Source organism: Panulirus ornatus, chromosome 7, assembly GCF_036320965.1.
Source record: "Panulirus ornatus isolate Po-2019 chromosome 7, ASM3632096v1, whole genome shotgun sequence".
Taxonomy (NCBI): Eukaryota; Metazoa; Arthropoda; class Malacostraca; order Decapoda; family Palinuridae; genus Panulirus; species Panulirus ornatus.
Window position 1 is genome coordinate 4,645,420 of NC_092230.1, and position 14,956 is coordinate 4,660,375.

General features: G+C 37.5%; 1 protein-coding gene across 8 annotated transcripts in view; it reads right to left on the reverse strand.

The window, feature by feature from the left end:
• Positions 1-13,519, reverse strand: part of Marf (Mitochondrial assembly regulatory factor) — a 56,283-nt gene extending 42,764 nt beyond the window's left edge. The window contains exons 1-5 of one of the 8 annotated variants that reach the window (XM_071663181.1): positions 13,418-13,451; positions 8,139-8,159; positions 7,880-7,914; positions 841-1,133; positions 19-128 (exon numbers count right to left, since the gene is read on the reverse strand). In XM_071663181.1, coding sequence (XP_071519282.1) covers positions 19-128; positions 841-1,114 — 384 coding nt within the window. In that variant the 5' untranslated portion in view covers positions 1,115-1,133; positions 7,880-7,914; positions 8,139-8,159; positions 13,418-13,451. Of the gene's footprint in view, positions 1-18; positions 129-840; positions 1,134-7,879; positions 8,072-8,138; positions 8,681-13,417 lie in introns of those variants that run through there. The other 7 variants (XM_071663186.1, XM_071663183.1, XM_071663182.1 and 4 more) reach the window with 7 other exon arrangements.
• Positions 13,520-14,956: the final 1,437 nt, after the last annotated feature.

Genomic DNA, 14,956 nt, shown 5'->3' on the forward strand with positions numbered 1-14,956 from the left:
ACTACAACATCTACTAACCTTCATGTGGTCTCTGGCCAGTACCTCCTTGATGCCAGCAACTCTAGCACTGTAGGACTTGAAATCTTGAAGGTCTTTTTCTCCAATAAGCCCCTTGTCATTATGCACACCTGGATGCATCAAAAGAGATTGTGATACCGATACATTTCATTAGTGGGCAAATTCAGAGGGGAAGGGGGGGACTATGATATAAAAATAAACTTGCTCAATAATGATGATATATATATTATATATTTTTACAATTATTCTGACCAGTTAAACAACCATGTCATTTTCACCAACTTCCAAAGGTGGTGACAACTTTAAAATAAAAATTTTCTCTACATGCAAGAGCATATCGATTTGTTTCAATGAACACAACTCCCTAGATTGTTGTATTCAGCTGTTTTGTGTTATCTAGTATCATAAGTTCAATTAAAAGATGGTTGTCAAACATATAATAAACTTGCTTCTATACACTAGATATATCCATTTCTGAGAATTTGACCATTATCAACAAAATCTTGAAAAGTGCTACTTTCTCTAACACAATGTAAACAAACAAACCCCTAATTCTAAACTTTTCACCATTATCTTGGCAAGTTCATAATTTGTCCCCCCATCCCCTTCCCCTTGACCAGATCATGAATATGCATCTGAACTGCAAATCTTCACATTATCCTGTACACCATATATAATTGCATAACTCATTATACCACATTTGTTTGCAAATTAATGAAATTGTAAGACATCCTTTAACATAATATAAAACCAATGATATTACAAATAGTCATTAACTGAAATTACTTCCATGATGAGGAAGTGAAGTGATACTTTACAAACCTTCGAGGAAGAGGGTGGTCTCAACAACGTATTCCTCAATCTCTTGATAAATATCATTGATCTTCTTCTTGGCTCGCACAAATATCTGCAGGGGTGAGGAGGTGGGTGACTCCCTCAGGTGCCGTGCTCCTATTACTCCTACTAATGATTCACGTAAGGTCATACCACCACCCCCCCCACCACCATCTCCACTCCCACCCACTGCGGCTGTCCCCCCAAAGTACATTTCTCCACCATTCATCATTGAAGTCGACCGGTTAAGCACACTTGACATGGTACACCAACACCCTCAACTGAAAAAAAATAAAACAAAATAAAATATCTAACTAAAAATAAGAAAATGAAGGAAAATACAAATGATTCATTGGTGCCCACAAGATATATGTATGTATGTTTCTATTTTCTAGTTTTATTATTTCTTCAAAAAAATAACGCCATTATCTGCAAACTGCCTCTATTTAAGGTAAGCTTAAGGTACCTACAGTACCTTAAACACCAACAAGTAATAGCAATGTTCACAAGAATCGAAAATGAAGCTCTTTGTCCCCTTCCTAGCAAATATTTTTTATTTTCATACTTTATTGCCTTCCGACATTAGCGAGGTAGCACCAGAAACAGACGATGAAAGGCCTCATTCGCTCACATCCATTCTCTACTTGTCATATGTAAAGTACCAAAACCATAACTCCCTATCCACAAGCAGACACCACAGATCTTTCCATGGTTTACCCCAACCACTATACACGCCCTTGTCTAGTCCACTGACAGCATGTCGACATCTGTTTACCAAAATGTTCCAATTTAGTTTTTTCCATGCATGCCATACACCCTCCTGCATGTTCAGGACCTGATCACTCGAAATCTTTTTCACACATCCTTCCATCTCCAATTTGGTCTCCCCCTTCTTGCTCCCTCCATTTCTTACATATATATCCTCTCTGTCAACCTTTCCTTACACATTCTCTCTATACATCCATACCATTTCAGCACATCCTCTTCAGCTCTCAAACACACTCTTTTTATTACACCTCTCTCTTACCCTTTTATGACTTACTAGATCAAACCACCTCACCCCACATATTGTCCTCAAAGGGGTACAAAGGAATGCAAAGTAATACAGACCATTGGGTCCTTTCAAGGCCATTCATGATAACAGAAAATATCAAATACTCAGATTAGTGTGGTAAAAGTTAGATTTTATAAAAATAATTCAGAGGGAATAACTTTCAAATTGTTAATGAGACTTAAGGAGCTAATTATGTAAGTAATGGAATTGAGGTGAAATATCAAGTCTTTTCTTATGCATATCTATAGCTCTGCTTTCAACCAATTTATGTGACAAATCCAATATGTTAACAATCCTGCTGAAGAAAAAGTACTTCAGTACAACGTTTGCCCACAAGTTTGTATCTTTTACTGCAAGTGAAATCAGAAGAATCAAATCTTAAGTAACATGACAAATCAAGATCATCAAGGCCTTTGATAAGTTTGAATACTTGTATTAGAATTAGATCACCTCTTAACCTACTATTTGCAAAGTAGTTTAATCTGCTCTCATAGGATTTTTCTCAACTCGGGAATCATCTTGGTAACTCAACAATGCACTCTCTATTCTATCTATATCTCTTTTTAGGTAGGGACCCAAAACTGAACATAATATTATGGCAATGAACCAATGAATTGAAAAGAGTAAGGATGATTTCTCTGGACTTAAATTTGAAGGCCCTAACTATGAGCCTACGAATTTTGTTTGTTCTTTTCACTGCTTCTGTGCATTGCTTCCTTAGTTTTAAATCAAGGGATTATTGCCTCCAAGCTTTTTTTCCTTACTTACCTTTTGCAGTTCAATAGAATTCATACTGTAGATTGCCTTTTTTGTTTTTCCTACAGATATGTAAAACTGCACTTATCAATACTAACATTCATTTGACATACTTTCATCATACTTGTTGATTATATCATAAAAGATATACAGATTTTGTCTAAAACCATGCTGACAGTCATTCACTACGTAATGGTCCTCTAGATGGTTTACAATTCTATCTTAAATGATGGTTTCCATACATGATCCAACTACAGAAATTAAGCTAAGTGGATAATAATTTTCAGGCAGTGACTTATAATCTTTTTTGAATATCTGTAGTACATTGGCAATCTGCCATCTAACTGGAACTCTTCCTGTAGCAAGTGATCTATTGAAAAGGACAGCCAAGGGCTTAACTATCTAATTTTTTGCCTATTTCATTGTCACAGAATAAAATTCAACTGGGCCCTCCATTTCATTCATCTATTTCTCATATTTATGATGGATTCATTTGGCCTTTGGTATAGAAACAACTGATTAAAAAATAACCCAGGATGTCTGCAAATACACAATATGTGGCAATATCATTTATTAAGTGTTTATGACAACAAAGTTCCAGACATTACTGGTAGAGACAGATATTTCAAAATCTTCTTTAAAATGATGAATGAGATGAGAAAGAGATCAAACATGCACATGTATGTTTCAAGTGAAGAAGCACAAGAAACTAAGTGATAATTGGCTCAGAGTGCTCTACATATGCTGCTCATAATCCTGCAGTTTCTTTTCTGCAAATGATATTCATATCAAGGTCTTTTTTCAATGTGGCCCACCTCATTAACCAAGTACCATATCAGACTAAGCTTTGACTCAGTCAAGGTCCCATCATAACATGATGCAATCTTCCATTCGTTTCACTCCCTTCATGACCTTTGCATCATCTGCAAACAGATTCATAAATCAAAAGGAGTAATGGTCCCAGAACAAAACCCCTCATACTATATCCACAGATCTTAACCCCAAAAATTTACTAAACCAGTCTACCCAATTGCTCCTCACTCAGTTTCACTTGTAGACAAAACATCTAAGTTCCTCTTATCAAACATGGTACCTATCTCTCCCTTCTTCCCCCTGCTGGTTGAATCCTAATACGTTCAAACACCCCAGCCTTAGCCTCCCACGAGAAATCCTCATTTTGCTGTTTCCTTTGTTCCTGTTTCTGGAGAACAAGAATACCATACAAGGAGGGAAGTGTTTCTATCACTCTTACGACATGCAGGAGATAAGTGGGTAGACTGTTTCCTCTCATTCTTCAAAAGACAAAGTAAATTGTGAGTTACGATAGGGAATCATTAGAATTAGGTACTGTCAAGTAATATGTATGATATGGAAAGAGAGTTTGTGTTTGTGGATAGAGTTCCAGCTACTCATGTGTGTATAACTCAGACATCAACCTGGGCCAAAGAGCTGAACATGACAGCCACTGCACTGGTGACTCAATGTGCTGCTGTCGCTACTCCTTCAGACACCCAGGCAATACAGCAGTATCTCCCTCTTCTGTGCCTGCCTACCAGTAAATACCTAATCATCATTATCTAATCATGCACATAAACTCAGAAACAAAAACTTCTGATATAACAGATCTGAAAAGCATTACTCAGTTCTAAAGCATACACTTAAAGAAAACAATGTTAACAAAGATATGTTATGTGGGAGTACTGAACTGCTATTCCTATCTCTAGTGTAAAGCAGTGAGGACACTATTCAAGTAACACATGTTGGTGTTGCAAACATTCTCAAATGAAAGTTTTGAGAGATATACAGGTAAGTATTTTGGAAAGAATGGAAGTCAGCACCACCATGGTGATATAATGTGTGCAGTGAACCTGGACAACACTGTACTGGAAGACAGCTACTGTGTAAGTACATGAATTACTATATTAAGTATGCTCTTCTGAAACAGATGAGACCTTGCAACATTTGTATCCACAGCAAGCTACCACCATGAAAATTCACAAAATCAACTAATGAGCTTTGTGATCACATTTCATGTTTAGGAGTACAAAAAGAATGTCAGAATCCATAACCTCTGAGACCAAAGCACAATGAAGATTTTAGATTTTTACAAATTTTAGAAAAATGGGTCACAAAGTGTAGTCTAAACATAGCATAAACTTAAGTGTATTCTGTATACCTACAGAAGGTTCTGTATGTCAAGTGCCTTGTAGTATATGTAAATATCTAAACATATGTCATTTATTGCATATTCACTGAAAATACTGTACAGTTCTTACCGATGATCCTTCCTTGTTTCAACTCCTATAAAGAATTATGTTGTGGAAGAGGTTGGCAGCAAATAAAAGTCGAGGTGCTGGGGTGATATTAGGCACAGCTGAGGCTGAGGTAGAAGGCAGGTCTTGTATTTGATTTCATCCACTGTACAAGCTGGTGCAAATGTGCATTGAGGGTCATCAAAGATAAGCTGTGAATCAGCAGTATCATGCACAGGTCATGGGCGTAGATAAAGGGATGAAGTTGCACTTTTTGAGTGTTTAAAGTTAAAGTTCTAGAAGAGCAAAACCACACTGTGGTCAGTTGCTTGGTGATCTAGGACTGTTAATTAATTCTGTAAATCATGGGCAACATCCTGATTCCTCTCTGGACACAAGGATGAGCACTCTTGCCTACCAAACACTAATTACACTTGTGTGAGCCAACCATTTTTGCAAATGCAAGCACAGTCACTCTCATTTGTTTCCGTCATGCCAAACGCTGAATTTTCATATGTTGTAACAAGTGCGTTTCTTGAAAAACAATGCCGGAGGAGTTTGGTCTCATCCATACTGAAGATCTGTTAGGAATAAGATTTTCATCTTTCAGTAACTTTGAAACTTATCACCATACAGTACTTTTCCGTGGTTTGATTGTCTACCAAGAGATTCTCATCACATGTACTGCAGTAATGAATGTCATGACACAATTTATGCAAACACCCAGCTGTTAAGTCACAAAATTCACCAGTTTCTTATCTCTGATGAAATGCTTAGACCTTTTCACATAAAAGAGGTCCTGATGTAAATCTGTCAAAGTTAGCCAACTTAGCTTCATAGTGGTCTTCAACTAGCAATGCCCTTATAGTTTTACTTTTTGTGCAGCCTTTTAAAGCTTTTCACACCATCTTTTGGTTTCATATATGATTCCGTTATCATCAGCATTGAGTGATGCAGTGATCCATCCTTATCTATTTTTTGTAAGGTTTTCTAATTTCTGCATAATGTTAAGAACAATATGCTTCCTCTCCACATTACATGCACTACTATCTCTTGAATGCTTCTGGATGGCATTATAGCATATAATTTAAGATGATGCCTGACATACAACTTAAAAAAGTAGGGAGCTTTACTGCCCTAAATTCAGACAGTGCAAACAACAAATACACAGTGGTGTGGGCGACAGCAGGACATGGCAAGCACATTGGCTAACTCTGGCCTTCATGGTCCAAGCCAACAGTAATCTTGAATGTGCTTGAACACAAAGTTTGGAAGTTTTTGATTTTCAGGAAAACAAATTTTCAATATTCTTGGTGCACTATCACCTAAATTCATTTGCTATTCATAGATCTATCCATCTATATCTCTGATGCCTGTTCCAACTGGAACTCCCTTAAATGGGTAGCCATGCCAACAGTCTCCATAACTAAAGAACTCCAGTGCCATTTCTTAGCCTTTAGTGCCTCACCCTTAACAGGTCACAGATTATACATGAATCAGTCCAACACAACTAGATGCCCTTACCTAAACCAAGTCCTTTAAAAAAGGAGTTCCTGATCACACATCCTCTGTAAAACTAAAGGAAGTGGGCTGATAGACTTTTTAGTTTTTCCTTTAAATATTCATAATTCAAAAACAAAGCTGCTCCTTTATATAGTTAAAGATAAAGAATATGGTCAATGACAAAAAAAATAATTTGTTTGTCAATTGCAATTGCAAAAAAATTCCTTTTGAAACACATTTTCAATTTTGGCCAAGCAGGAACTTCATTACATTGACCCCATCAAAATAAATTTGTGCTCGAAGTAAATAAGATGAAAAACAGAAACAAAACTACAACCAAAAGGGAAAAATAAAAAGTTAATGAGAGCATTGGTGGCCACAGGCACAACACATGATCCTTTTTCACATAACATGTTGCTGTATCACTCATACCTTTTAAATTTCAGTGTATTCATTCATGCACATATATCTTTAGGTTAAGAAGGGTCATTTTAAATGCTTAACTATAAATGACCATGCTTTGCTGTGAGTGATAACCCCATTATGCTCCAAACATATTCAAAATTCATTCTGATAATCCAACTGAAAAACTGGAACAATAGAAATACAGTTTTAAAGTAAAAACAACAGAAATCATGAATACCTAACTTCATCTGTTATAGTTCTTAAAATGCCTACCACATTTCAAACTCTAGAAATTACATTTCAGACTCTAGAAATTACACACAGCACAATGTCTGAACCTTCTCAGTGAGCAGGAACTGCCAAAAAAAAACACACTTGTCTTTGACTGAAAAGAAAGTACAATGGATACTAAACGAAACTATACTCAAACCATATTCAGGTGGTGTGGAAAATTCATGGGGATTGAAAAGAGCTATAACAGTGACTGAATTTTGAAACTTATTTTGCAACTGTCTGACTGAATCCTTTGGATTAGCTCATAATTACAAACCCGATAAAAGAAGGTCTTTAACACCTGTTTCAAGATATAGTTCAAGTGGATATTAGTGTTTTGAGTTAGACAGAAAGCAAAACATCCAAGTCTTACACTGAGGCATTTCTGATTACTGATCATCCACCAATGTTATACATCAAAGAATATGATGGGTTGCTATCTCTTTGAAAAAATATTTTAAGATCAAAATCCTCCTCCTTCCTTAAGTGAGTTGGGTAGTGGATGGGGAACCAGAAGCAAAGAAGCGAGTAAAGATTCTCAGGCCATGCATAAATTGCCACAACCTAAGAAAATTTCAAATTATTATAAATGTTCTAGTCATGTTATGAGCTAATTTTTCATAAATGCTGTATGGAACCATAAGTTTCATCACTGGGGGCTTAAGAATAAAATATAAGTCATCAGATGTAAATGAAGACGTACTGTACCAAGAAAGACAGCAACAGCAAGTACATGATTAGACATATCCAAGTTATGCATTGGGAGTAAGTATAGACTTCATACCTGGTGTTTAGGATGCATTCTGTCCTGAAGAGCAGCTGTAAATAGTATCAAGCATTAGTAATAATGTGTTTAGTAGAGCAACACTCAAATGCTATTGCAGTCATACTAACTAAATGTTACATAAGTGAAAAAGAAAAATTTCATTCTTTTGAATTGCTATCAGTGGAAGAGATCCTATTGAGTTAATATGAAAACTAGAGAGCATGCCAATATTTACAAAAACTGTGAAAAGAAATATCACAAACATAATTCTACTTACCAGTTTAACTGCCGAGGGCAGCTATGGAAGGAGGAAAGCAAAATTAAGCACTTAAATATTTTCATACACATAAAACTATGTTCCTATATAGACATTAAAAACATAAAGCCTTCTAAAACAATTAAAAGCCATATCCAGTGATTATGATCATAAAAATATCATGAAGAAAGTAAACATCATATGAGCAGGAACATATAATACTGAAATGTACATTCTTCACTACTTCACAATACATTACTTTTCCTAATTCACAATTTTTGCAAACTGCCTCTGCTTCAAATTTGTATACAAATCAAAGAGTCATATGAAGTGTCCGTTCACCAAGGGATACAATGCAAGTTTTTTTTTTTTTTTTTTTTGCTTTGTCGCTGTCTCCCGCGTTTGCGAGGTAGCGCAAGGAAACAGACGAAAGAAATGGCCCAACCCACCCCCATACACATGTATATACATACGTCCACACACGCAAATATACATACCTACACAGCTTTCCATGGTTTACCCCAGACGCTTCACATGCCTTGATTCAATCCACTGACAGCACGTCAACCCCGGTATACCACATCGCTCCAATTCACTCTATTCCTTGCCCTCCTTTCACCCTCCTGCATGTTCAGGCCCCGATCACACAAAATCTTTTTCACTCCATCTTTCCACCTCCAATTTGGTCTCCCTCTTCTCCTCGTTCCCTCCACCTCCGACACATATATCCTCTTGGTCAATCTTTCCTCACTCATTCTCTCCATGTGCCCAAACCATTTCAAAACACCCTCTTCTGCTCTCTCAACCACACTCTTTTTATTTCCACACATCTCTCTTACCCTTACGTTACTTACTCGATCAAACAACCTCACACCACACATTGTCCTCAAACATCTCATTTCCAGCACATCCATCCTCCTGCGCACAACTCTATCCATAGCCCACGCTTCGCAACCATACAACATTGTTGAAACCACTATTCCTTCAAGCAAACCCATTTTTGCTTTCCGAGATAATGTTCTCGACTTCCACACATTCTTCAAGGCTCCCAGAATTTTCGCCCCCTCCCCCACCCTATGATCCACTTCCGCTTCCATGGTTCCATCCGCTGCCAGATCCACTCCCAGATATCTAAAACACTTCACTTCCTCCAGTTTTTCTCCATTCAAACTCACCTCCCAATTGACTTGACCCTCAACCCTACTGTACCTAATAACCTTGCTCTTATTCACATTCACTCTTAACTTTCTTCTTCCACACACTTTACCAAACTCAGTCACCAGCTTCTGCAGTTTCTCACATGAATCAGCCACCAGCGCTGTATCATCAGCGAACAACAACTGACTCACTTCCCAAGCTCTCTCATCCCCAACAGACTTCATACTTGCCCCTCTTTCCAAAACTCTTGCATTCACCTCCCTAACAACCCCATCCATAAACAAATTAAACAACCATGGAGACATCACACACCCCTGCCGCAAACCTACATTCACTGAGAACCAATCACTTTCCTCTCTTCCTACACGTACACATGCCTTACATCCTCGATAAAAACTTTTCACTGCTTCTAACAACTTGCCTCCCACACCATATATTCTTAATACCTTCCACAGAGCATCTCTATCAACTCTCCATATGCCTTCTCCAGATCCATAAATGCTACATACAAATCCATTTGCTTTTCTAAGTATTTCTCACATACATTCTTCAAAGCAAACACCTGATCCACACATCCTCTACCACTTCTGAAACCACACTGCTCTTCTCCAATCTGATGCTCTGTACATGCCTTCACCCTCTCAACCAATACCCTCCCATATAATTTACCAGGAATACTCAACAAACTTATACCTCTGTAATTTGAGCACTCACTCTTATCCCCTTTGCCTTTGTACAATGGCACTATGCACGCATTCCGCCAATCCTCAGGCACCTCACCATGAGTCATACATACATTAAATAACCTTACCAACCAGTCAACAATACAGTCACCCCCTTTTTTAATAAATTCCACTGCAATACCATCCAAACCTGCTGCCTTGCTGGCTTTCATCTTCCGCAAAGCTTTTACTACCTCTTCTCTGTTTACCAAATCATTTTCCCTAACCCTCTCACTTTGCACACCACCTCGACCAAAACACCCTATATCTGCCACTCTATCATCAAACACATTCAACAAACCTTCAAAATACTCACTCAATCTCCTTCTCACATCACCACTACTTGTTATCACCTCCCCATTTGCGCCCTTCACTGAAGTTCCCATTTGCTCCCTTGTCTTACGCACTTTATTTACCTCCTTCCAGAACATCTTTTTATTCTCCCTAAAATTTAATGATACTCTCTCACCCCAACTCTCATTTGCCCTTTTTTTCACCTCTTGCACCTTTCTCTTGACCTCCTGTCTCTTTTATATGTCTCCCACTCAATTGCAATTTTTCCATGCAAAAATCGTCCAAATGCCTCTCTCTTCTCTTTCACTAATACTCTTACTTCTTCATCCCACCACTCACTACCCTTTCTAATCAACCCACCTCCCACTCTTCTCATGCCACAAGCATCTTTTGCGCAATCCATCACTGATTCCCTAAATACATCCCATTCCTCCCCTACTCCCCTTACTTCCATTGTTCTCACCTTTTTCCATTCTGTACTCAGTCTCTCCTGGTACTTCCTCACACAAGTCTCCTTCCCAAGCTCACTTACTCTCACCACCCTCTTCACCCCAACATTCACTCTTCTTTTCTGAAAACCCATACAAATCTTCACCTTAGCCTCCACAAGATAATGATCAATGCAAGTAAAATGTGAATTAATAAATTTTTAGCATACTCCAACATGATTTGATGAATGCAAAAGCATAGGTTCAAAATGTGTGAGCTAATCCACATATATAGTAGAATGTTCCTTCCCCTTAACATTATAAAATATCAAGTAACACATATCACCAAGTTGCAATGGCTCTAATTACAATGTTTCACCTAAGGCAGTTTGGAAGTGAAATACAGGCTCAAATTATGTAAGGATTCATACCTATGACAAAGTATAATAATAATATATAAAAAAAAAAAAATCATACCTATGATATACTTGAAAAGAATTTTTTCTAACTTCATATCTAATTCATAATCTTTTCCATGAACAATAAAATGTCAGGGCATCTTAAAATTTTTTGTAATAATTAAGGATTTTATCATTATGTCATGGCAAAATACTATTCACGTCCCAACAACTAGACAAATTGTTGAGGATGGAGGTTACATACTTTAACTAACATTTGGTGTGGATGAACCTGGCTTATATTGGAAAAGAATGCCAGCCAGGTCATTCAATGGCAAGTTAGAAAAGCCTCTTACTGTCAGAGGGTTTAAGGCTGCCAAAGATAACTTATGCTTCTCACTGGGAAGGAAAGCTGAATGAGTTATTTAGCCTAAACCCTTGCAAGTGTTTCATCCAAAAACTCCTTTATCAGATGATACCGTTTAGTTTATACTTTTTTGAGTATGTATATGTTTCCAACTGATTAAGTCTTCAAGCTCTTTCTTAAATGGAAACATAGTGCTACATTCAACAAAATAAATGTTTAAGGAATAATTCGTTATCATTATTACTGCAACAACAGTATTCATTTACTTTCAATGTCAATTGTTTACATGTGCGCTCATGAAAGGGGGGCTTGCTTATATCCATACTGTTTGTGAGGAGGGAAGAAATAAACACGGAAACTGGAGGAGAGTGCCTTAATCTCTCCAACAAAAATAACCTTTTGAAACTGTTATAGCACAAACAATATCAGATTTACGAGAAGCACTCAAGGCTGAGCATAAAGAAATAATCATTTAACATAAAGCATTAAACGTTTATAATGAAATAATCTCCCAAAAGAGGTCTCCCTAAATAATGAAACTATTTAAACCATACAATAAACATCATAATAAAAGTATATAGCAATGTGTCTTTCAATATCTTGAAAGCTGACAACATGTAAAACACAGGTATTCAATTATGAACCATCAGTTGCACACAAGGTTTAAGCTCAGGTAAAAAGAACTGGATGCCTTCTGATGAGAAACGTCAAAACTAGTGTTGCGCTAACTACTATCCTGGTAACCATTATTAGTTTGTGTTGAGTAGGTTTCGTACATCACACAGTTTTTCTCCCTGGGTAAAGTGAGATCAATATCACTTGTTTCTTGATTGTTTTACTTTTCTTATAAAACAGTCTTTCTATTCATGTGAAAGTGTTTTTCGTTTAATAAAGACCCATCTCTCAGACACCACATGATATTGTGTCGCAGCACTGAGTTGGTGATTGCAAAGCAAATTCATCAAAAATAATAAACTGGTGATAAAAATGAAGAAATTCACTGACTACAGCATTCCTTTTATATTTCAGATATATATACAGAGTTAAAGGATACCACCTGAAAGAGGTAGTACAGGCACAAAATTCAAAAACTTTGCAAACAAGGCTAGATACATTTTGACCTAATACACCCAGTGAAATATATACCCCGACATAAAAATACCCATCATCCTATGACGAGTGCTTATGAGTGTATGTAGCGGTAAGGGCAAAGATCTGATATCAAGGGCCATATGTGCCTATAGTCACGATAGGACCTGTACAAACCACATGAGCCTTTCGCCACAGGAGGACCAATACGGAACACATGAGCCTATCGCTATAAGAGGACCTGTATGGACCACATGAGCCTGTAGCCATAAGAGGACTTGTATGGACCACAGGAGCCTAGAGTCATAAGAGGACCTGAATGGAACACATGAGCCTATGGCCACAAGAAGCCCTGTATGGACCACTACTGTATGATATTGGCACTGGACCAAACAACTCTGAAAATGAAACTGCTGCGTTGCATGACTGACGTAAGCACTGTAACAATAAACTACTATTTTAGTTTCGGATTTATAACAACTCCCTAAAGGAGGGACGTACCAACAACAACAAAAAAGCAAAAATTTAAATGTCACGGAACGAACTGGTATTGACCGTCGCACTGGGGTCTCCTTACCTAACACACCTACAGTTCCTAAGGTTACACAAACGTCTTATATGTCCAAGTTTCCTCTTATGTTTCTGCATTTATTAAGCTAAATAAGGACAACAAGACATCTTAATCTACGAGATCCCACGACTAACCAGATCTAACACAAGTATACTTTCCTGTCTACTCTCCCTCCTGATTCCCCACTTACTATAGAAACATTTGCTCTACAATACAGCTCATTTAGTGAAGCAATAAACGGCAGGGATATAAAAAGAGTTGCCCAGTACAGACCGTACGTTCCTCAGTAGATGACGACCAGACGAAAACATATGATCATGGCGGCGCACCAGGACAAAACCATCCACACATATAATAACAATCTCTCGAATTTTTACATTAATAACGATTCCAATCATTCCCTTCCTTATCAATTAGTGATGAATAAAATATTTATATGCATTCTATAATAAGACACGAATTATGGGACTTCAAAAATGAGTACTTCATATTATGAGGCTCACATAATAAACAGACGGCAATTGTACACGACCGGCATTTTTAACCCGGTCGTGTGTCTGCCCCTTACTCAGCCGGGTCCGGCTACTCTCCCTATTCCAGGTCTTATTTTACCGTCACTCGCCCGATTTAGGCCAGAAATGCACCTCAAGTGGTCTACTATGGCCGGAACTTCGACTTAGAAGTTTTCCGATGGAACCGGTTTCATCAGACTAAGAAATGAGCATGATTATTTCTTAGAAAATATACTTACATTATCTGATCAATAATCAGGAACTCCACTAAGTTGAGATAATAGATGATAGCTTGCTACTTTCTGTTTAATTATGAATTTATCATTGGCTCTTTTTGACATTCAAGCTCATAGCCAATAAAAAGTATGATATATATATATATATATATATATATATATATATATATATATATATATATATATATATATATATATATATATATATATATATAGATAGATAGATAGATAGATAGATAGATAGATAGGTATTCACTCATGCATAATGAACCAAAACCAGAAACTCACCAATCAAAGCAAGGCCCCACACACCATTTTCGTGGTTTTTCCCCGAACACTTCATCTCCCTTGGTTTAGCCCATTGTCAGAAGTCACCCCTCCCACCCCTACCCACACCTCATTGATCCAATAAGCTCTATTCCATGCACGCCTCTCACTCTCCTGCCTGTTTCAGGCTCTGCCACTTTCAAAGCCCATTCACTTAACCCTTCCATTTCCTTCTCAGTTTCCATTACCTCCCATTCCCTCCACTTCTGTAGCAAAATAGAGCCTCTTTATCTGCCTCTCTTCACTCATCCTCTCCATATCTCCAAGTCATTTTAGCACACACTGGTCAGTTCTTTGTCAACCAGCACTCACTGCCACACCTGGCTTTTACAATGTCATTTCTTGCACAATCAACACTCCTAACACCATATTTTGTCTCAGACGCGCAACCATGTCACACCGTCAGGCCTATACTATATACCTTCAGGCATACACCATGTTGCCTTTAAAGTCCTCGGTATGAATATATTCTAGTAGGATGTACACCAAGGAATATGTGTAAGGGAGGAATTGGGAGGTGACACATCCCTAAATTGTTGCTTGTCACACCTTAGGAATGTAATTAAGGAAACTGTCTGCGAACAAATATCTGAAGTGCATTAAATATAGTAGATAAGGAATTATTCATGATGTTCACATCTTATATAAGGGCAAAACTAGCATCCTCTTCTCAAGTTTGGTCACTTCACCTTAAGAAGCATAAGGAAAAGGATATCAACAAATTTCGTACAATGATG